At 33.7% G+C, this 24,640-nt stretch overlaps 1 protein-coding gene across 2 annotated transcripts in view; it reads right to left on the bottom strand.

Moving 5' to 3' along the window:
• Positions 1 to 24,640, bottom strand: part of Ssbp2 (single stranded DNA binding protein 2) — a 242,450-nt gene that overhangs the window by 31,025 nt on the left and 186,785 nt on the right. For both annotated transcript variants that reach the window (XM_042690759.1, XM_042690758.1), the window contains 4 exons: positions 21,821 to 21,887; positions 20,700 to 20,770; positions 14,052 to 14,119; positions 7,326 to 7,374 (listed from right to left, as the gene is read on the bottom strand). In XM_042690759.1, coding sequence (XP_042546693.1) covers positions 7,326 to 7,374; positions 14,052 to 14,119; positions 20,700 to 20,770; positions 21,821 to 21,887 — 255 coding nt within the window. The remainder of the gene's footprint in view (positions 1 to 7,325; positions 7,375 to 14,051; positions 14,120 to 20,699; positions 20,771 to 21,820; positions 21,888 to 24,640) is intronic.

Raw genomic sequence — 24,640 nt, 5'->3', positions numbered from 1 at the left:
AAAACAGTACAAGGGAATACTATAGCAAGAAAAGGAAGCACAACACAGTTATGATTTTACCTTCAATAATTGCTTGATGCTTTTCTAGAATTGCTTATTATTAATTTATTTGAACAGTCCTTTTTTCCTTCTCATTGTCTAGTGTCCTTTCTTGCCTTAAACATAGAATGTAAGTTCTTGTGGCCTCTACTTGGCCTGTCTGTGGGTGTAACACTGGAGAGGACGACTGCTAGCTTGTCCTGAGTCACTGGTGATGAGAACTACTTCCCCAAGGAGTCCTGAGCTCCTTTATGACATTTAACATTTACTTAATTTGGTGAAGAATATTACTCATTTTCTTGAGCTTCTATTCTAGTTTATAACCTACGCTTCACCCTCTTCCTCACATCATTTCAAATATGCACATCTTCCAAATCACCAAAAATTCTTTTGGCTCCTAGGACCAATCTCATCTGCATATATATATATATATATATATATATATATATATATACATATATATATATACACATATATATGTATATCTACTATATATACATACATATTACACTAAGCCCATGCCTTTTTGCTTACAAAGATTCTTAAGCAACTTGAAGATACAATCTAATCATCCTTAGATCTTTGATATTCATAGTTCAATGTCTTTCTTTAAATACTTCCTTCTTTATCATTCCTGAGTATTAAAAATCCCTTTTACAGAGAACAAGTCCCTTGGTATGATGTCTCTCTTATTCCTCATGATGCTCACAAGGATTATTCACCAGAATCTTTTCCCACCATAATCCCTTCCTGTTTGCTTTAACAATTACTTCTCTATAATGTATTCATAAATTGTCTTTTCCCTTCTTCCATGCCATTGTCAGCATTTTTTATTTTTTATTTTATTTTATTTTTTTTGGGTCCGGTCGTGGGGCCTGAACTCTGGGCCTGGGCGCTGTCCCTCAGCTCTACAGCTCAAGACTAGCGCTCTACCACTTGAGCCACAGCGCCACTTCCAGCTTTTTTCTTTTTGCTTATGTGGTGCTGAGGAATCGAACTCAGGGCCTCATGCATGCAAGGCAAGCGCTCTACCACTGAGCCACCTTCCCAGCCCCATGTCAGCATTTTTTAATGTAATATCTTAAATTTGTTATCCTAAAGCCTACTTTGTTAATTCCCATCTCCTGGATAACTCCTTAGTCAATTTTATTTTGTTTAGCAAAAATTTCCTGGTGGGAAACACAAAAAAGGTTGACAAGGTTCAAATACAATAAATCATATTCTCTAACATCGACCTACCTTATATCTAGAAGAATTCTGGCTCAGTCTTTATGGAAGCCCAAACACATACTAGTAATGTGCCATAAACCCAGTTTACTTCAGAGGAAAGAAAAATCCTTGATTTGTAACATACACTAATTTCTGTGTTATAAATATTTCCATATGCCAGATTTTAAGTTTCCGATGGTTCAACAACTAGATGATGAGATTCTTCAATACTCAATCTAACTTTTATGAACTGATTGATATAGTAATTGTATCATTGTGAATAGTATTTCACCATCCTGTCAAGTTCCTGCTTGGCTTTCATTTGAATTTCAACATTGCATTTTGTTTACAGATTTTTAAATCTATGTGTTTATCTCAGGTAGAAAACAATAAACTTTCTGCTTATTTCCATAACTAGTTCATTACAACTATCCCATTTACCCAAGCTGTTGCTTCTTTCATATTTTTATTTTTTTCTTCTGCATGGCACCTTCCAATGGAATTAAATAGAATTATAATTTTAAAATATTTAAAAATTGTTATTATCTCACCTATTTGTTCAAGTACTTTCCATTTTCTCCCTGCCAAACTCTTCATTTGTGACTTCCATACACAGTTTCTACTTTATAACCTTCAGTGTCCTGATTCAAAGCCCTAGCACTTTATAGAACTTTCCTTCCTAGAATTATCATCACGATCTGACTGCTTAGTGTGAAAGGCACAAAAAATAATAATGTAGACAGAAATATTATATGGGTACAGAAGATGTATTTGAACTAGCCATTTGGAATTTAAAGAGAGTAAGTACCCACCTGAATGGTGGTATGGGTTGGTATAAGGAACTAAGGAAAGAAATAAAGGAGGGAATGGGGAGGAGGGAGAGAGGGAGGAAGGGAGGGAGGGAGGAAGGGAGGAAGGAAGGAAGGAAGGAAGGAAGGAAGGAAGGAAGGAAGGAAGGAAGGAAGGAAGGAAGGAAGGAAGGAAGGAAGGAAATGTGAATAGGTATGTATATTTGGGAAATGGAATATATAATTTCATAGTGGCTTGAGACTGAGAAGGGTTTCTAGGAGTTTCCTAACAGTCACCTCCTCCAAAATCTACCAGAGTGGAGGACAAAGGGTACTGTGATTTTGCTCACAGAACAGAAAGTTTGAGCCATTAAAAGGAGGCGACAATGTTTGATAAGAAATGTACTCATTATCTTGCCCATGTAATTGTAACCCCTCTATACAGTATTTTCACAATTAAAAAAATTTAAAAAGTAACTGACTAAAGAAGAGTAAAATAAATTGCTGCTGGTGAAAGACTATGGAGGTTCAACTTCATAAATTTAAATGGTAACCTAAGTGCATGGAAATATACATTAAATGCCTTCTTTTCTGTTAAATGAAGGTATTGTACAAATACTTGGAAATTAACACTTAAAATAAATCACTCCCACCCCACCTCAAGCAAAAACAAAAACCTCACTCTCTGTCTCTCTTGTACACCTGCTTTTCTACCAGCTCAGTCAATGTCATCTTCCCAAATACTTGGATTCAAATCTTTGAAATCACCATCACTGTCCCCCTCTTTATCCCTGAATACTCCCTCTAACTCAACTTCATCTTTCATACAAAATGCCCATTAAAATTAAATGCAAGATAAAAATGAAGATAGAGAAGAGCTAGAAAGTCAGAATCCTAGAACTATAAGAATCTATTATTTGAAAGCTGAGAAAATTAAAGACAACATATAATGTGTGACTAAGCTAGACCGACTCTGAAATTCAAGAACTGAAATTCAAATATTCTGAATAACCCTGAGCCCTAATACTCATGATTGTGGTGCTATGGTAGGGGCCAGAAAAATAAATAAGTTTGTTTTTTAAATGATCAGTAACATCTTAGCTAGTATCAGTACTAAAGTCTGAAACTATTTTGTAGGTAGTGACATTTAGAAATTCAGGGAACAAGTTAAATCATACATTATCTATGCCAATAGAAAACTGAAAATATTATTTTTAGAGTTCTTTTCAAAAGTAAGCATGTATTTGTATACAACAGAACCTCCTGAAGCAATACATATGTCTTTCCTCTAAGCTTAATCACAATAATAGATGCTCATTTTTTTTTCTTAAAGAATTTTCTTCTAGGGGAGGGAAGTGATAGTAGGGGAAAAACAAAGGAAGAGGCAACAATGCTCGATAGGAACTGTACTCATTACCTTACTCATGTAACTGTAACCCCTCTGTACAGTATTTTTATAATAAAAATATATATTAAAAAAGAATTTTCTTCTTCATATTCTTGCCAAGTTAGTGAGCTGATTATTATAATACCACATTGAATAGTTGCTGTTTTGCCTATTTCCTCTTTACTAACAATTCCTTTAACTTTCTTCAGTGCACTGCATTTCTTATTTTTACTATACATAATTTGGATGGGGTTCAGGAATAGGTGTATACCCTACATCAGCATATAAAGTATTTATTCCCCATCCACCATAGTTTCATAAATGAGTATATGACCCCATTTGAGCTAATATTGTTCAGTTAAGAGTTATATTCAATTCCGTTGCTTAACTGCTAAGGAGTAGTATTCTTTCAAGCTCAAATGGGAACTAGGAGCATATTAATCTGGAGCTTCTGTGAGGAAACAAAAAAATAACCATCTGCAAACACAAACACACATAGACCATGTCAATTGTGGGCCTTGAATTTAGGGCCTGTGTGCTGTCCTTGAACCTCTCTATGCTCAAGGCTAGGGCTCTACCCCTTGAGCCACAGCACCACTTCAGGTTTTTTGAGTGGTTAATTGGAGATAAGAGTCTCACAAGGACTTTTCTGCCTGGGCTGGCTTTGAACCATGATCCTCAGATGTCAGCCTCCTGAGCAGCTAGGATTACAGGCATGAGCAACTTGTGCCTGACTTAATTCTGGATTTTTAGAAGAGAGATTGTCAGAGACTGAGAAGGGGTGAAGGAAGAAGTGAAAGAGGTGGGAGACAAGGTAGAAGAAGAGTATGGGCATGATTAATACCTGATGTATGCAAGTACAGAAGTGTCACAGTGAGTTCCATTATACAGTTAATTTAATAAAAATAAATATACTGGGCTTTTCAGATCTAGGACCTAGTAACATTCTCCACTAGTATGAAGCTAGTTTGGTTGGTTTTCTGCACTTTATAATACAAAGTGTCTTATTTTTAGTAAACAGTCTTGAAAACTCACAATTAGCACATGCTGTATAAACATAACCAGTATGGGACAAATCACCACTGTGTGCCTCCTGAGTTGATGCACCAAAAAAACCCCACCAAACTATTTCTCTGGTATACTGCCAAATATTTATAACCCAAATCTAATAATAAGGAAATATCAGCTAAGAGCAAATTATGGGGTGGTCTAAATAATGCAGTGTGTTTAATATGCACGATTATAAAAGACAAGAGCTGGGATCTGTCCTAGATTAAAAGACATAAAAAATTATGACAAGTGAATGCAATCAGAGAATTGGAATTTTCTTTTGGTAAAAAGATATTATTGAGAAAACCAGTAAAATCTAAAGAAGATGTGAAGATTAGAAAGTAGCAGTGTATCAATGTTAATTCTCTTAGCTTGGTGATAATTTTGGATTGTGAAAGATCATAACTTTGCTTTTTAGAAAAGATATACTGAAATATTTACAGATAAGAAACAAAATAGATCACAACAAAAGGATGCTTGAAACAGAGAGAAAATAATAAAGCAATGTGGTAACACATTCATACTAGAGAATCTGGTATGAATTTCTTGAAATATTCTTCAAGTTTTCTGTAAATTCTAGGTTACTACAAAATAATGAAAAAAGTATGTGAAGCATATGTGAAAAGAGTAAAAAACAAATTCCTTACTTTAATATGCTGATATATGAGTCAAAGACTTACTGTATTAATATAAACTGAAAAATGTTTGTAATATTAAGTATTCACAGGAAGTCTAAAGAACTTGGAATTCAAAATAATATAGATGGATTATTACTATAAAAAAATCAGCAGTGTTTAGGGAAGAAAAGTCCCTCAGTACTTTTTGCTTCTGTTTTATAGATGCCCTGTGTTTCTATTAGAAAGTCATCATTTTTCTGTAATTTCTTTCTTGTTCTCAAAATAAATCATTTTCAGAGGAACGTTTTTCTTTTGCGTGCTCATGATGATGATGAAGTTCTACTTCTGAAGCAAGAAAATCTCTTGCCACTTTCCACTTCTTTTCCTGATTCACATACTGGGGATGAGGGTAGATATTTTCACTTGCCTACATTTATGCTGGTCATGGGCTCATTTCAGTTTTTATCAATGGGGCCCATGTCAATATGCACAACTCCTACTGTAGTTCTTAGTGTTTCACAAGGTCTAAAATAATGGAGAGCTCCTGATTTATATAATCCATTTTTCTACCCATAATGCTTAGTTCTATGAAGTCCTGAGGAGAGGAAGCTCTCTAATAGCATCAGAATACAATTGCCTCTGTTCAGTATCCTTCCATTTGGAAAACATACTCCAATATTTTAGCTATAATGAACATCTTCCAAGTCATCTTTCCAAATGATGCCCACCTTCTTGTTTTTGGGGAGGCATAATCTTAGGATGAGTATATAAAGAAGGGTAGTGTGAATTGTCCTCTGATTTTCTGTATGGGCAGTAGTGGGATGATTAGCAAAGGTGGGATATCAGCTGGTTTTTAATCAAATTTCATTGAACATGTAGATAATAAAATTTCTTTCCAGACATTGGTAGTGGGAAGACTATCCAGTTTTCAGTGTTACAAAATTATTTTTGGCGTCCTTAATAACATTTTCATTGGAAAGTTGAAAAGGCTGCAAGCCAGATGCCATTTTAAAGTAAAATCTTGAATAACTTGGTTAAGGCAGATAACATGAAACAAACACAAATCAAAACTTGTTTTAGGCATATAAAAAAGCCAAAAGAAGTTGAGAAGTTCTATTCATTTGCATTATGACATACTATAACAAGAGTATTTTAGAAAAAATGGTTAGTCTACTGAAGAACCAATTGAGAGCAAAATTTTTTTTTAACTTTCAATAACTGCATTTAATTAGTGTACAGTATAGCTATTAAAACTAAGAAGAAATATGTTTACCTTGATTGAAGTAATTTCTTCCCTGAATAGTAGTGGATTTAGTATGTTTACTCTTATTTCCTATACTACACGCACATCTCATTTTTAACTTTCTTGAAGTTTAATGTAACCTTAAACTTTTGATCAGTCTCATGTTCATTTAGTGAACATTTGTATACCTTTATGCACATTAGCAAATAACATACCTTTTGGTTAGAGACACAGGCTATATTTTACTGCCATACTGACTCACTTGATTTGGATACATGTGTGCAAAGTACACACCACACAAATGTTTGTAGGTTTTCTCATTACTGAAGATTTCAAGATTTCAAAGTCAAGAAGAAAAAACTATCTCCAGGATCATAAAATTAAAATCATATTAATTAAAAAATGAAATGCTCAATTTGCAAGCTGTGCATATATTTATGTGACGGTATTAAGAAGAATGTGTTTGTAAAGTTAAACCTCTGCCAAAAAACAGAACAACAACAACAAAAAAAACCTAGGAAATTTCTTAGGATTTTAGGAAAAGACATGTGTAACGAGGGCAATTCAACTAACAGGCATAGGAAAATGTAGACTTGCTTTCCGACAGGGCAAACCTAGGTGTAATACATGTAGCAAATCCAATCAGAGTAACTTGGTTTGATCATTCTCTAATTGAGGGTTATCACAGATAATCATATATTATAGATATTATAGAAAGTTAGGCTATGTTATGACAAATATGTAATATACTTAAAGCCCAATATTTCTTTTTGATATCTATTAAAAACATAGGATGCATGTTTATATTAACTCCTGAGGTAAAAAATTATATTATTTCAAAACTTATGCATATTTTTCTAAATGAATATATATAAAACATATTTCTTACTTTTAAAAAGATTAATACAATGGGTAAGGCTTTCAAAAGCAGTTACTTTTGTTACCTTAGTTAAATGTTACAAAACACAAAATATATTATGTTATATACTCACTGAATTGGCATTTGTTGGGTTTGGCCAGGGTCTACCGCCACCTGGACCCCTGTAAAACAATATAAATGACATTTTAATCTATGCCTTAAATGTTTCATAATAAGTTAATACTGATAATTCAGCTATTATTGACAATTCTAATTCAGCAATGGAATTACTATCTTAATAGTTTTTAATCTTTTTTTAAATTTTATTTTATTGTAAAGCTGCTGTACAGAGGGGTTACAGTTACCTGAGTAAGGCAATGAGTACATTACTGTGGATCAATGTTGTCCCTTCCCTTGTTGTCCCACTATCCCTTCCTTCCCCCACCTCTTACACTCCTCCCCACCCCACCCCCAAAGTTGTCAAGTTCATTTCCAATTACTATCTTAATAGTTTTGATTCTTAAATGAAAAAAATTATATGTGATACTTTTATTCCCACATCAAACTACTTTTAGACAAATTTTAAGTTTTAACTATGTTTATTTTTAAAACAAAACACTGTAATCACTTATAACTATATGTATCTATGTGTGTATGTCTGTATCCTGAATCACTAAGCTACTTTTGGAGTCCAAAGCACTAACTATGAAACTAAAAAGGAACTGTAATTTATGTCACAATATGAATCCCTTGAACCTCATTCAAAATGAAATTATTTGTAAAGTATCAATATATATAAAATATAGCTCATATTAAGCTACAAACACAAATACACAAAAAAGTGCTTAAGGATATCTTCTTTTCAAAAACTTATAGTGTCATGTATATTACTTCATATATAGCTATACACCAAATTATCTTTCAGTGCAACTAATGATTTATCTACTATTAAGTGAGGAAATAAATCATTTTCTTATTTTCATAAATTTAGTTCAAGGCAATTCCTGGAAAATAAGGGTAATCTTTGCAAATATATGTCATATTACATAATTTTAGAGTAGAAGAGAATTTTTGCATTCAACATCTTATGAGAACATAAACCTTTTTAAACAAAATTAATGTCTACTTGAATGAAAAGGTCTCCACCACATTTTAGTACTTGATAAATACTTAATGAAGACTATTGCCAACTCCACTGTAACTGGGATTATTCAAAATGATTCTTTTCCTTCTAACTATTATGATAATAAAATAATGATTGCTGTGTGTGTTTGTGTGTGTGTGTGTGTGTGTGTGCTGGTACAGGGGCTTGAACTCAGGGCTTGTGAGCTGTCTCAGCTTTTTTGCTCAAGCTAGCATTCTACACTAGAGGTAAAGCACCACTACTGGCTTTTTGGTGGTTAACTGGAGATAAGAATCTTATTCCTATATTCAAATTGAGATCTTCAGATCTCAATTCCAGAATATCTAATTATAGTCTTAAGCCCCTAGCAAATGGCTAAGACAAGTTAAAAGTTTTTAATTGAAAACATTTTAAAAATTTTATTTCTTATAATGATGCTGTACAGGAGGTTACAGTTACATCAGTAAGTTAATGTGTGGGTTTCTTGTTGGCATTGTTACCCCCTCCTTTGTTTTCTCTCTTACCTCCTACCTCCCCGCTCCCCTTCCCCAAAGTTGTAAGGTTCATTTCTTAATTCTAGGGACATTAAATCGAATGTACTAATGTTAAAGAGACTAAGTTAGTATATTACTCATGATCTCTTAGAATATTTAAAACTGCTTTTAGTTTTATTTTGAGATTCCCTAGGGATGTGAGCAGTAGAAAAGGAAATGGATTTTTCCCATAGGAAATGCACACTATTAGGAATGCCCACATAACAATTATTTTTCCCAGTGTGACTTGATGAATAAAAGGGAAAATTAAAATTGGTCAAAATCTTATGCGTAGGGAGAAGTTAAAGGACATTTAAATTGTTGCCACTCTAAGAGGATGATGATAATAATGATTCGCAATTAATTACTGACACACTTTAATTTACCTAGAGGATTCAATGTCCTACTGACAAAAAAACATGAGAAGTATAGAATGTATGCTGATCAGTAAAATATTTGGGTAGCAAGACATAGCTGCATGATTTGTTTGCTGTTACATAAAACACAGTAAAGAAACAGGGAAGGCCGGGAGCCGGGAGCTCATGCCTGTAATCCTAGCTATTCAGGAGGCTGAGATCTGAGGATCATAGTTCAAAGCTAGCCCGAGCAGCAAAGTCTTCGAGGCTCTTATCGCCACAACAACCAGAAAACCGGAAGTGGCACTGTGAGCTGAGGGGCAGTGCCCAGGCCCAGAGTTCAACCCTACGACCACTACCACCACCACCAAAAACCCAAAAAACAAAAACAAAAAACAAGAAATGGGGTAATGTTTATTTTAAGATTATATAAAAACTACATCCACATCATGACAAACATGTGTGGACAATGATATGGTATATGTTTAATGTTTTCATATTAAAATAGTTAAATATTTTAAGTATCCTAAATATATAATGACTAAGTATAGTATGAATAAGATATACTAAGTATTGTTACTTTAAAATTTGCTAATGTTAACTTCTCATACTAAATTAAATGCCAAAAAATAAGCACTTTAACTAAAGAATATAGGCTAAAATATTACATTGATTACAAATAATATACAATATCTTTAATACTTGCCCTGTTCTAGCAAATTATATTTCATATTAAACTGCACTTTTACATTATATGATGATATATTAATAATTAATATGAAAACACTTTAATTTTCATAGTGTTGAATAAATTGGGAGTTGTATAACTAACTCTAATCAACCAAGTAAATAACAATCATCAATCTTTTGAGAACCATCAGCATAATCAAGAAACTACTAAATATAACACAAATATCATTTTTATTGAAACATTTGACCTATCTATAGCTTGAGGTAGAACACAGCAAGATTCATTTCCAAACATGGTTTTTTGTGGTTTTTTTTTTTTTTTTGTTGGCTGTGGGCTTGAACTCTGGGTCTGGGTGCTGTCCCTCAGCTCTTCAGCCCAAGGCTAGCGCTCTACCACTTGAACCACAGTGCCACTTCCTCATTTCCAAACAAAAATAAAAAATAAAATTTAAAAGAAGTTTATGTTTTTTTGAAAACACATCATCACCACAAAGGAGAGAATTCCTCTTGTGTAAATCACACTTATTTTAGGAACTACATTAAGTAAATAATTTTGCAGAACATGATAAACAGCAAGCAAATCTTTTAAGTATTTTCCTCCTCTAATTTCTATAAAATGGGTAGAAAATACATTAAATTATTGAAATGTAAATACTACATTAAAGTAACCATTTTCTTTGTAGATAGATGATGGGGGGGGGGGGGAGAAGGGGGGAGGGTGGTTCCTGGGGTTTGTACTCACAGCCTAGGCACTGTCCCTGAATTACTATGCTCAGGGCTAGCACTCTACCACTTGAGCCACAGCTCACTTCTGGCTTTTTTGGGTGGCTAATTGGATGTAAGAATCTCACAGACTTTGCTGTCCGGGATGAACCTCATTCCTCAGATCTCAGTCTTCTGAGTAGCTAGGATTGCAGGTTTGAGTCCCTGGTGCTAGGTTCAAAAAAAATTTTTTTTTGGTCGGTTGTGGGGCTTGAACTCTGGGCCTGGGTGTCCCTCAGCTCTTCAGCTCAAGGCTAGCGCTCTACACTTCAGCCACAGCACCATTTCCGGTTCAATTATCTTTTTAGCCATAAAGTTAATCAAGTTTTGATACAAATGGTTTATTCTGCAATAAAGGGATCCAGTTGCCAATTAGAATGCAGTATTTAATTACTGTGGCCAAAGTTGGGATATTTACATTGTCATTACTAAAGGAAAAAAAATCCAGACATAATATTCTGCAAACCCCTTTTGCCTATCACAACCACATATTTTAATTACATAATTTAATGAAACAGTTTAAGGTAATACCACTCTGATGTCTTTCTTTCAATTTTTAAGTAGCTTGTATTTAAAAAAAGAAAGAAAATCAAGCCACAAATATTAATGAGAAATGCTTTTTTGCCAATAGACACTTAAAAAAAAAACTCATTTATGATACGAAATTTCAACTAAACTTATTCAACTAAAGACAATGGAGATAAAATGTGGTTTTTTATGTTTCTTTAGATTGTTTTTTTGTGTGTGTGCCAATGTCAACACAATAATCATCCTCTCTGGCTGTAGCTTCCACACTTAAAAAGTTTCCCTGAGATAGAAAAACATTAACAGAAAAAAAAATTCTCTGAAGTAATCCTACCTTATAGAAAATGGTCTCAAAGTAAAATAAAATAGTAGCAAATGATGGAAATTAAAGTTTATAAGACTTAAAAGTTCATTTAAACCAGATATATATTAATAGTAAAACACTATGTGATATGAAATATTTAAAAGTATTTGGAACATTTAAGAAACAGAAACATCTACAGAAATAATCACAGTAAAAATTTCAGTTGCATGTTTAATCTCCATAATGAATTGGGTATACTCATGAAAATGTGAGAAATGAACTAGATAATTTTAACCAACTATTTGAGGTTCTCAATGGTCACCTGAAACTTTTTTCCCTCTATACCAGCAAAACCAGGTTGAATTGGGTGGGGAACATTCTGTTCATGGGCAGTCGGAGGCCTGTGAAATAATGTGACCTGGCCTTGCCAAAGCAATTGCAGGAAGCATTAAAATTCAATAAAGAGGAGGTTTTTTGTTTTTTGTTTTTTTCTCTTAGTAACATAACTATCAATACCAGCTAACATCTCCCAATAAAGGCTCTTGGCAGATTAGAAGGTTCCCTACTCCTGAAAGTCATATAGCCAATTAGAATGTATAATAATGTACAAAAAATGATACTTATCTACGTTCTTTTTTTTTTTTTTGTAGTCGTGGCGCCTGAACTCTGGGCCTGGGCACTGTCCCTCAGCTCTTCAGCTCAAGGCTAATGCTCTACCACTTGAGCCACAGTGCCACTTCTGATTTTTTCTGCTTATGTGGTGCTGAGGAATCAAACGCAGTGTCTCATGCATGCAAGGCAAGCATTCTACCACTGAGCCACCTTCCCAGCCCCTTTAGATACGTTCTTAATATTTAATGACATCTCTGGGTCATTTTAAAATTTAAAAATTTTTAAATATATTCAAATTTATTACATTGCAAAGGGGGAAGGTAAGCAGGTAGACTTGATATGCATATCCATACTATTGGTAAAAGTTCCAGTATGGATATAAGAACAAAATATTATCCATTCCTTTATGTAGAAACCATTAATAAAAGGCTAATAAAAGCCTTTGAGGAATCCAAGAAGAATCAGACTTAATGTTTACCCATATTTATTTTAAAAGTAAAATGATATGATAGAAAAATTTGACCTACTTAACCCTGGCTCTCTTAATTTTGAGTCTGTCTGGTACCTATCTATTAATCTATTTTCAGTTTTTTTTTAAAAAAGCGCATCCTATAAAAATAGTTTCATTTCATTTTTCGACACAGCGTCTTGTACTTCTCATTGCAATGGGTTAACCTGTATCCCTATTTAAACAATTTGTTTTTTCCCTTCCCCTCCCCAAATTATACCAACATCAAATACAGTGAAAACAGAGGTTATACCATGGGGTTGGGACATACAAAGCAACAAAAAATCACGTGGTACCTTATAAATACGTTAGAAACAATAGCAAGCAAGAAAAAAACCACTAGTGTGCTTATCTTGGGGGTTCATTTACAATTTAGGCGGGAGTGGGGTAAAGGAGGGAGTGTAGTAGAGAAGGGAGGGAAGGGGTGGTAGGGGAAAAACAAAGGAGGGGGCAACAATGCTTGATAAAAAATGTACTCATTACCTTGCTCATGTAATTGTACAGTATTTTCACAATAAAAAAACTTATTTAAAAAATAAAATAAAATAGTTTCAGAAACTCCAAAATAATCCCTACATACCTCAAAAGAGCTTATGGCACAGTAGATCTTCAACGCCATCAAATGCTACTTGAGTTATTTCATTTAATATGTAAGGAATTAAGACATCAGTTGATGCAAAGTATTTTTTTAGGATATATCTACAAACTTACACAAACAATTTATTTCTGTTAAGTTTTCTTCAGGACACATCATAGAATTGGTCCTCTGGTGAATTAATGAGTTACTAACAAACACTAGTGTATATTGCCTTTGACATCAGGTTGGAGAATAAAAAAATGAATATAAATTCTGTGAAAAACTGCATTATATTGGCTGATAAAAATGCAGTACTAAGTATGAGTTGGATTTTTTTTATCCCCTAGTAAAAACCAACAAACCCCTCTTATTCCTTACCTAAGTGCATCTTGAATTTTTATAAAGAAAATTCATCTTATGATATAGAAAGTTCCTTAAAAGAGAAGATACTACCAAAGAGAATTCTTTCTTTGTTTTTAAGTGGTCCCAATAAAGCAAAATGAATCACTGTGTATCTGTTAAAATAAGGCCAAAGAATTTCAATTATCTGAATTAGGACATGGTACTCGTGCCAGCATCTCTTTATACTTTCCTATAGATTCTATAGGAAGGCTATGCAGTTATTAAGAAGAAACATGCTAATCATTGTTATTTATGACATCTGAAAATGGAAAAAATGACCATTTGTAGGGTTAGAAAGAAAACATGTAATTATATAATGAAAAGGAAGCAAGCATTTCAGCTCATGTTTAGCTCATTTTAATACTTTACAGGAATTGAGGTGTTTAAACTGTTTTGCAATCAGTATCTTTTTCGAAGACAGAAAACAAAACACGTTACTAAACATAATAATATAGCATTTGGCTTACATGTTCATTCCAGGCATTCCAGGGCCACCTAAAGCATTCAGTGGGGGTCTCATTGCACCTCCATAGTTCTGTAATGATAACCAAGGGTCAGACTACCACAAAACAAAAAAACAAAACCAAAGAGGAGGGGGGAAAGAAAGGAGAGTAGGTTAATGATTTCCCTACATAACTCCTGATTGGATAAGGCCTGTGTAATTCATTCTCTGAAGAGTCCACTCTTGTATTTTTTTGCCTCTACTTTTAACAATTATTTTGGTTTGTGTCTTAAAAACTACATGCATATGGAAGACCATCAGAGCATGTTAAATCATTAAGTATGGTTGGAATGTAATAGTCAACATTATTTTATTAATTTCAAAATATCTGGATACTAGTAAACTTTTTCAAATAAAACATTTCATAAATCCACAATTCTATTTTTAGAAAAATATACTTGTTCAACTAGTTTGAAATTGTCAGACTGAGAACAGTTACATAAAATCTGAAAAAAATGGTAAAAGCAACTTAAGGAAATTTACTATAAACTATTGATCATAATATAACATATCTAACATGGAAATGTAGTAATATATACAAAGATACCAAATACATGGAAAATAAAATATATTCAAAAAATGCATGCACAAATTACACAACCCAAAAAAACTAGTTAATATTGACCATCTGACTTTGAAGGTAAAAATCATTTAATGTTGTATATGGATATTATATTAGTTTACTTGTGTTGATGGCCAAAAAGTTACTATTATCATGTAAATTTATTTTAACATTTATAAGGGACTTTCACACTACTATACTACTAATAGTAATAATTTCACGAATGATACAATTTCTCTTATTCTTCTAAGCATTTTCATTGATTTTTCTTTTTATTTTGTTTGTTAACTCTTTAAGTATTGCTTTTCCCAAGTTCTAGTTAGAATATTCTTTTCTCAATACACATTTATGGGTAATCTTATCTATTACAATTTTCAAACTATTTATGCCTTAGGAAGTCCAAATATTTATATTTTATCATGCTATCTTGCCCAGTTCCTAGGTAGCTCATGTTGAATTTCACAAGAGTTGTTCCCATCATGTGTAACATAACCAAAAGAAACTCATTATTATCTTCTTGGGATTGAGTTTATTGTTGCTCTTATTTTGTTTGACTTGTTGAAAAGATAGGTACTAAGCCTTTCACCTGGCTAGGCAAGTATTCTACCACTTGACCTACACCCATAGCACTTTTGATTTTATTTTGTTTTTGAGACAGCCCCATTAATTTTTCCCAGGCTGACCTTGAGCTCTTCCTTGCCTTCTTCTATTTCATAGCTGGGATTATGAGGTCTATCACCATGGCCAAGATGACTGAGTGCTATGTGTCGCTTCCCTCAGTCAGTTCTGTGGTACCACTAGCCACTGAACAGTCCACAGCAAAAATTATTTAGGGTTCCTTGACATCTTTTATTTCCCATATTTAACCAGAAAAAAAGACTATTGACTTGTCTGTGAAATGGTTTTTAAAATAGTAATCTCGTTCCTGTCTCGAATCTTGGTTATGTGCTGAAGCAACTGTACTATCTTCACAGGCCTCCTTTACGCTCTACCTGTCCCAAGCTATTTCCATACTGCTGTCTCTTGAGTTAAGTTACTTGATATCTATGGAGACCACAGAGCCCAGCCACAGTCTATGTTTTCTCCTCTGTTACCTATAATTTTCACTTTTCTTTTCTACATCCAATCATATTTCCAGCCTACTGTATTTTCCAAGTTCACAAACATATAATACAGTTTATTACTCATTTTAACTCATCTTTCTGGCACTTTTTTTGGTAGTATTACAATGGCAGGGAAATGAATCAATTAGTGAAAGATCTGTTAGCTTTAGAGATAAATAAATGAAACAGCCTAGTTACATGGTATGTTCACTGCTTATTTACTTTTACTTTAAGGAGATCTTATTTGAATCTCTTAATTTGTGAGTTATGGGATGATAGAATAGTTTTTGAGCCATGGGCTAAATGATTATCATGGTGATAATAATTAGCAAAGGGGTTATGAGAAAACATAAAAAGAGAGATGAAATATGAGTGGTAAAGTAAGCTAGAAATGCTCCATAAGAAAACTCTCCTTCTTCTTTAGTCTAAAAAGAAAGCATTAATTTTCCTTGTAGCTCTGGATATTGAACTATCTTGGTTTGAATCCCTACTACTATGGCCCAATAACACAGGGTCTCATTATGTTTTCTGGCTGGCCTCAAGCTTGTGATCATGAGCCTTAGCCTTCAGAGTGCTGGGACTACAGGTGTGTGCTATGACATGTGGCTGCTTCTTCATGTGTAATGTTGGACCAATGATTCTCCAATTTCTATATTCTTTATTTGCAAACTGACAATATTGTCATCCTTGTAGACATGTTGGAGGATAAAAGGAAAGACCAAGTACTAATCACAGTGCTTCTTGAACAAAAATCATGGCACTTGAATGAGTACACTTTTCCTTAACTTCCCATTTGTTCTCAACTCTGATAAAATTACTTGCCTGTTTATGTGCCGAGTTCCTGAGTTATTAGTTAGTTAGTAATGATGGAAGTATCCCTGTTTTCTAGGCATTTTCTATTATGTAATATTTTTCTAGCTGTATTTTTATCTCCTGCTAAACAGTAGTACCTTGAAGGCAGAGTTTATTTTATTCATCTTTGGTACTTGATGTTGTTCAAGTATTGTGTTTGAAATATAGTAGGTCTTTAATAACTGTTGGGCTTATTAAACTGAATTATCACACAAAATCAATAAGCAATTATTCAATATAGTACATAGTTGATAGATTTATGAAAAAATTCTTTTTCTGATTAATCTAATGCAAAAAGAAACCAAGAAGTAAAGATAGAATAACAACAGGCTTTCCAAGTGATATCAAAAAAGGCAGAATGGGAAGAGCTAATTTAGAATCCCTGAATTTTAAAGCTGATGGCAACTATACAATTCCATCTGTTCTAATCTCTCTTCCAATGCAATGTTCCTTATAAAATGGCTGTTCATACTCTGCTTGGAAACTTTATAAAGTCTTTCCTTGATTGGACAGTTTAATTTCTAGGAAGTTTTCCCCTGTACTGGGCTGAATTCTACCACTTATATTAGATTTGGAAGGATGGAATCAGTTTTCTCTCTGTGTGAAAGCACATCATATATTCATCTCTCCATTTCTGCAGCCCAAGTATCTGATTTGGAAATCTTACTTGCATATAACTTAATTATCCTCCACAATTCTGGAGAAACTGGAAATAGTTGGGTAGTTAGAATGAATTTTTTGGTTATCATTCAGTACTTTCTAAACTTAAAGATGCAGGTCAACTTCTTGCTTGAGACAAGTAAAAGATGACTTCAAATAGAGTATTAGGAGGGATATTTTCTTGATTTAACAGATAAAGTTGTATTTGTATTGAAAGGACACTAATATAAATTTTTTAAAAATCACATACTGTTACTGTACTTAGATTTAAAATAGATTAAGATGGAGCCAATATATCTGAATTGTAGGCAAACTTTTATTTCTTCATCTGCACAATTTTAACTGGTAACCACGTGGTTATACAAACCAGCATTATTCAAGAATCATTAGACTATGCATACTTCTTTTAAAACCTCAGTTGTTCTAATATATAACTACTGTACCCCTTCACCGTGTTTATCTTAAGTTTAAGAAAATGAACCAATGTTTATTAAAAGCAAGTATGTGTAATGTAGTTGTGCATAAAGGAAAACACAATGTTTCAGACTGTTTTTTACAATATAACTAAAAAGACGAAGAAAAGGGAGATGCAGGCTGTTTTTGTGTAGCATCTATGTAGTTAAATGCTTGTTCTGAGACGTGTTTTCCAATATCAAGAAATATAGCTAACCTTTATCATAAATAGCACAGTTTATAATGTACATATTTTAGATGACAACTGATGCCAAATAAATTTATCATATGACTTCTCTTGTTCCATGGGATTTTAGTAGTAATTTTTCCTACTGCACCATTCATATGAATATGATTCTGATTTCATTGAAATGTTTAAGTTCCCTACCCATCCTTTTATTTGTTGCTATGATTTTATAAGGTTATGATAGGTATTTATTGTTTGTGAGGTAAGTTATTACCAAGGCACTTTCTCTCATATTATATAGAAATAGATAGCAAAGGCATCTCAATCTAAACAGAAGAAATAAACTAATATCTTTAATTTTGAAAATCAAAGATTTTTGAAAAAAGTGTAACATAGTTTCTTAAAGTCATCAATAAATTGCTCAACAGAAATACGTTTTAATCTGTTGTAATTTATTTGTAACATAAAGATATAGTTATTTATCTATTTATAAAACATAGTAATGAGAATGTTTTTAACTTTTTGCATTTTCAAATGAGAGCTGAGAGTTCAAATAGCTTATGCAATCATTATATACTTATTTGAACACAGCAATACTGACTCTTTGATCTCCTTTCTAAAAGTAATAAAAGCTAATATTAGTCTGGTAGGTTGTGAACATTTATAATTACAACACTTGAGGGGTAGGAATAAGGCAGGGATTGGGGAGAGAGGTAGAAGGATTGTGAGTTCAATGCCAGCCTGGGGTATGTAGTAAAACCTTGTCTCCAAAACAGAACAACAAAAACAACCGTTATCCCAACAATAATAGTCTTCGAATGACAAGAACTTAAGAGAGTAGCTAGTTAAAAAATAACTGAACAATGGTAATTAAACTATAGGCATGAAGGTTTTGATGCATATTTATAATGAATCACTTAAACTTTGGGGAAAACATTCTTTAACTTCTAAACACACAACTTGGTTGTTCTAGTTTATAAAGACTAGAAGTTCATTTAGTCATTTAGTCAACAGCCCATACATCTTATAAATTCTAACTACTATTAATATCAGTTTGAAGCCGTTTCTAATCTGGGTAGAAAGAGGAAAAATAAATATCTAAACAAGAGTTTTATATGATCGTAAGAAACTATATTTGAAAAAACTGATCCTAAGCAAAATAACTGGGGGTAAGGAGGGTGGGAGGTGCTGACCTCTATGTTTACATAGTGAATTTTTTTTGTTGTTGTTGTTGGTCATGGGGCCTGAACTCTGGGCCTGGGCATTGTCCCTGAGCTCTTCAGCTCAAGGCTAGCGCTCTACCACTTGCGCCACAGCACCACTTCCGGCTTTTTCTAATTATGTGGTGCTGAGTAATTGAAAACAGGGCCTCATGCATGCTAGGCAAGCACTCTACCACTGTATCCGCTGAGCCACCTTCCCAGCCCAACTTCGTGACTTTTTTAATGGAAAATGAGAAACTTAGGTTATATGAGCTTCATGTTTAATATAGTTTATATTATTGTATGCTGACTAGAAACTTCTTGGTCTAAATTATCTTAGTGCTGCATTCTTAAGTCTTTGATCCCCACTGTGGGGTCAATAAAATATTAGTTTAAAATATATACATGAAATAAGTTACTAAACTATCAAGGGCAATGCTTTTAAATGGCAGCATAAATTCTGCTAAATTCTAGTCTATGAACTACAATTTTTAAAATGATTTTGGACAAGTTTTCTTTAAAAACATCATAAAATTAATTTCTATTTCAAGCCATTTTTCCTAGAGAAACAAAAGGACATTTTAGCTAAAATAAATGATATTCATGAAAAAGATGCTTGAAAGTTGACCAAACCTTAGAACATGCTCAATCTCAGTGTATTGTTTTGGGGAATTTTGATAGAGAAACTATATAATATCTGATACATATCAATAGTATTGTCCTTGTTCAGTAAGACAAACAAACATTTCTGAATGGTTTTCTATTGCTTTACAATTCTATACAAATAGTTTTATATAACAAATTTCTGATGACATTCTTTACAAGATTTATAGAAATATATTCAATGTTTATTGTATTTAGTATTTTCAATTGAATAGGCTTTATTAACTATATTTCCTCCCCATCCTCCTGGTAGTTCTGGGTTTAAATGAAGGACCTATAGTGCTTGCTAGGCAGGTTCTCTATTGCTTGTACCTCTAGCCCCTTGTTATTTTTCAGATAGAATTTCACTTTATTTCTCCAGCTGGACTGGACCATGATCTTCCCATTTATGCTTCTCAAAATAGAGCAACAGGCACCCGCCACCATGCCCAGATTTCTTCTTCTAAAATGAGGTCTCATGAACCCTTTGCTTGGGAGGATTCAATCTATGACCTTCCTGATCTCAGTTTCCCAAGTAGCTAGGATTTTGAGTCTTAAGTCACCAAATGGCTAAAATATTTCCTTAAAAGAGTAATGATTCTCTTTTTATATTTACTATAATGTATTTCTGCAATGTATTGGGGAAATATACTGCATAGAAATATATTAAACATAAAATTAGAAAGTATAGGTTATTGTTATACCAGTCTACAAATATCATATATATCATATCCTCAAGAGCCTACCAACTATGAATATCAACAAGACTTAAGGTGGTGAGGATTGAATCCAGGATGTATGCTAAACATGTACTCTCCTACTAAGTTAAAATCTTCAGACACAATGTGTAACAAGACTTTAAGGCATATGTTAAAAATGAACAAACACTATGGCCTACTTATATAAGATGAAAGCAAAATGCTTAGCATCCAGCTTCTGTACCTATCATTACCTGTGGTCCTAAGGGCACCATTCCTCTTGGAGGAGTCATTCTCTGCATTGGGCCACCCATATTTGGATGTCCTGAAAGAAAGTTAGAAGGTATTAGTAGTGTAATGATCATGAACACTAAATTAGAGACTAGCTTACTCTCTTGATAGTATAATAACATCTTATAGAACAAGTGTCTGAGTGACTGATTTCTTCATAACTTGTCTTTTATGGCCATTTTTCTACTTCTGGCCATCATCTACCCACACTATATTTATATATTTCTTTCTTCTCTTTGTTAAAATGTTTTTCTCACATTTGCTCATTTTTCTAGAATAGTAAAATAGAGCTTTAGAGATGTGTACTACTACTATGTATCTCTGGTAAGGACTTGAAACAAAGTCACTTGTTTCCTTATCCATCTCCTGTGTACTATCATATCTTCAAAAGGCAGAGAAAATAATAAAAAATGTAACTTTTCCTGATGGTTACAAATTATACAAAAAATGCTAGATATTACTAACATATGGAATGTTGATACCTATGTATTTTTAAAATACTTTAACTACCCTAACATTCATAATTAAGAGTTATATATAATTTAGTCATGTTGTCTGCAAAAATACAACTGATTATTATGGTACATATGTACAAACAAAAACTTTCATTGAAGCATTGAAAATTTCCTTTTTGGTCTGTACATCAACCTTACTTCCCAGGGTTTCACCCTGGGAAGGCCAGGCAGACTCCTCCCTCCTCTCGGCTAAGTCTCTGCCTAGTACCTGTGTCACCTAGGTAACTGGTACACCTGACAGTCACTTCCTCTTCCTCTTAGGTCACATCCTAGGCTGCTGCCCCCCAGTTACACTTCCCATCCGATTGGAGGAGGGTCCTAGGCTCTGAGGTCAGTCATATCCACATCTGGTGTGGCCACACCACAGAAGGCTGTGCCTTCTCCCTGCCCCTTCCCTACTTAAACCCAGGCCAGACCTGGCCAGCCCCCTTTCAGCCATGTGGTCTCCACCATGCAGCAGTTCAGTAAAACAATGAACTTCTCTTCCTGCCTGAAAATCGTGTGGTGTTCTCTACCTGATTAAACCTAGCATATTTAATGTACCTTACACTTCTATTTCGGGTGGTTACCTTGTTGTCTTGTTGGGTCCATTCCACTGGGGAGTAATGGCTGACTTCCTGGGACACCTCCAAGTGCCTAGCAATTTGGTAAAACAAGATAGGAAGCAATATTGTAAGTATTTATGCAATGATGTTTAAATACTTCCCTTTAAAATTTCTATAACTACACAGTGCATTCAGTACTCAAGATTTTTATGTTTATACTCAGTAATAAATGTTATAGTTCTACATAGTGCTACACAGTGTGAGTTCTTGACTTTAGAAAGGTTTTATTTTGACCAATTTTGTGTCAAACAAGATAAGGAAGACGAGGAAACAAAAGCCTAAGCAAAAACCATTCTATTTCTTTCTGAAAAGTATAATGCTTTTTCTGTGAAATTTAACTTGCAAAAGGTTCCTGAAATGACTAATTGTATTTCTTCAAATTAAACTGGGTTATTTTTTTAACAGAATAGTATACCCATTTATCATTAGAATAATAGCAGGGATAAAACGGCAAGGGACCAATGAATACTTTTTTCCCCCTGCAGTCATGTTTTCCCTAAGAAGCTCTAAAAAAATTCAATTAAGTTTGAACAATTGTTGTTTGTAAAAAAGTGAACTAAAAGTGCAAAGAATACAATTTAATAAGGTTTGTTTTATACTGACTCACACTTTTATATAATTGTCTGAGCAGCACTCAGAGGTGAATTAAGCTATATGTGATTTAAAACTGTGGATACCAGGAGTGTTTAAACACATGCATACAGAATCCTTCAAATATTTCAAAAGAAATTTCACATCAATGCGTGTATATAACCAAAGCAGTTCTTTAAATTATTATCACTTGAAATCAGTAGAGAGCTTCAATTTCTCAAGTATTCTTTCTTGTAATTCCACGAATGTTTTGCTTGCAAGCACAACCAATGCATATTTACAGAGTCCCTGCTTCATGAAATGTTTCCTGATTGCTTTGCCAGCCTAATTTCTTGCCACTGCCATACACATATTCTAATTTCAACTTCTATGGTTTTTTTCTATTTATACATTCAATTAATAACATCTAAATTCAACCTGTTAAAAAAAAAAAAACTGGAAATAAGCCAGGCACTAGTGGCTTACACATGTAATCTTAGCTAGTTAGGAGGCTGAGATCTGAGGATCAAGGTTCAAAGCCAGCCTGGGAAGAAAAGTCCATAAGACACTTATCTCCAATTAGCCACCAAAAAAAGCTAAAAGAGTTATGCTCAAGTGGTAGAGTGCCAGTCTTAAGAGGAAAATGCCATGAGTGAGCAAGATGCTCTGAGTTCCAGTACCAGCATTCATGTATACACAGACATAGACAAAAAAATTATATACAAAATATCACTTCTCTCAGTCAGCTCACTGTTCTTTGGTTATTGCTGGTACCTTTTAAATCTCAATTTAGCGTACCTTTTGCTAACAAAATTCTTATAACTCCAGTCTGGGTAAGTATATACTATACATATACATGCATAAATGAATATATATGTACATGTATGTTTAGGATAGGCATGTACATATATACTATTTTTGTTCCATGAATAATACAAGATTTCCTATATACCTGGCTATTTGGACCCATATTTTCTAATTATGATTTCACATTTGCCTTATTACCCTGTCTTTCCTTCTCTCTCTCCCTCCATTCATTCTTGAAATTCTTTTCCAGAACTACTTGGGAGCAAGCTACAGACATACTGCCTTACCACCTCTATGCACTACAAAATATAGTAGCCCAAACAAGCATATTCTCCTACATAATTACCATGTTTTAAGAAATCAACAAAACTATCATCCAAGTTACAAAACTAATTTAAATTTACTAGTTTTTTTCAGTGACATGTCTTTTTTTTTCTTTTTGGTACCAACACATCATAGAACCTATGCTGCCTTTGGCATGTTTCTTCATGCCTGTTTATAGAACCCCTATCTATCATGTCCTCAACAGTTTTAAAGACAGTAAGCGTTGTACATTATCGGCTGATTCTGGTAAGTATACATGAACTTGACTCAGGTCATATTTTCCTCACAGAAATCCCATGGAAATGAGGCAATCCTCTTTTCAGTGTAGCACCCCTGTGGGCACATGAAGTTGATGCATCCACTATTGGTAATATTCATCTTTATCATCCATTGTGTCCACAAGGTTCCTACAACATAAGGCCATTGTTTTTCCCTCTACAATTAGTTGATTTTTATTGCTAGCTATTCTGAGATTGTTAATGTCACATTCCTCATTAGTCCTTTGTTACTTCCATTAAAAATCCCTAATCTCAGAAATGGTTGACAAATGGAGACATTCTATGATCACCACTCTTACAAAGTTTCATAGTTGGCGTTTTCACAGTGAGGAAAGGCTGTCCATATTTATTCTAACTTAACTGATCTCTTAACTCAAACCCCACCACAGTGTTATCTGTGTGGCTCCTGCCCAGTCCTGAATGACCCAGCACAGATGAAGTTCTTAGAAACTCACTACGTTTTCTCAGAGGAACTTATGCTTCACTTTTGTAGAAATTACATGCTGTAATTTCTCTTCACACTGTAAGTTCTAAAAGAATAAAGACCTTATTTGTGACTACTGACAGTAACAAATGTTTATTGAAGAACTAAAAGGAATAAATTTAGATTGGACAATTTTAGGCATCCTGAGTACTAAAGTAAAAAACATAGAATAAAAATCAGAGAACAAGGAGAAAAAGTAGAAAAAGATTTAATTATTTTAAAATGCCAAAGAGAAGTAAGGAAATTGGGCTGGGAAGGTGGCTCAGTGGTAGAGCACTTGCCTTGCATGCATGAGGCCCTGGGTCTGATTCCTCAGCACCA

This window comes from Dipodomys spectabilis, unplaced genomic scaffold (genome assembly GCF_019054845.1).
Source record: "Dipodomys spectabilis isolate Male_0828 unplaced genomic scaffold, ASM1905484v1 ptg000140l, whole genome shotgun sequence".
NCBI classification, from domain to species: Eukaryota; Metazoa; Chordata; class Mammalia; order Rodentia; family Heteromyidae; genus Dipodomys; species Dipodomys spectabilis.
This window is presented reverse-complemented; position numbering and strand designations above follow the sequence as displayed.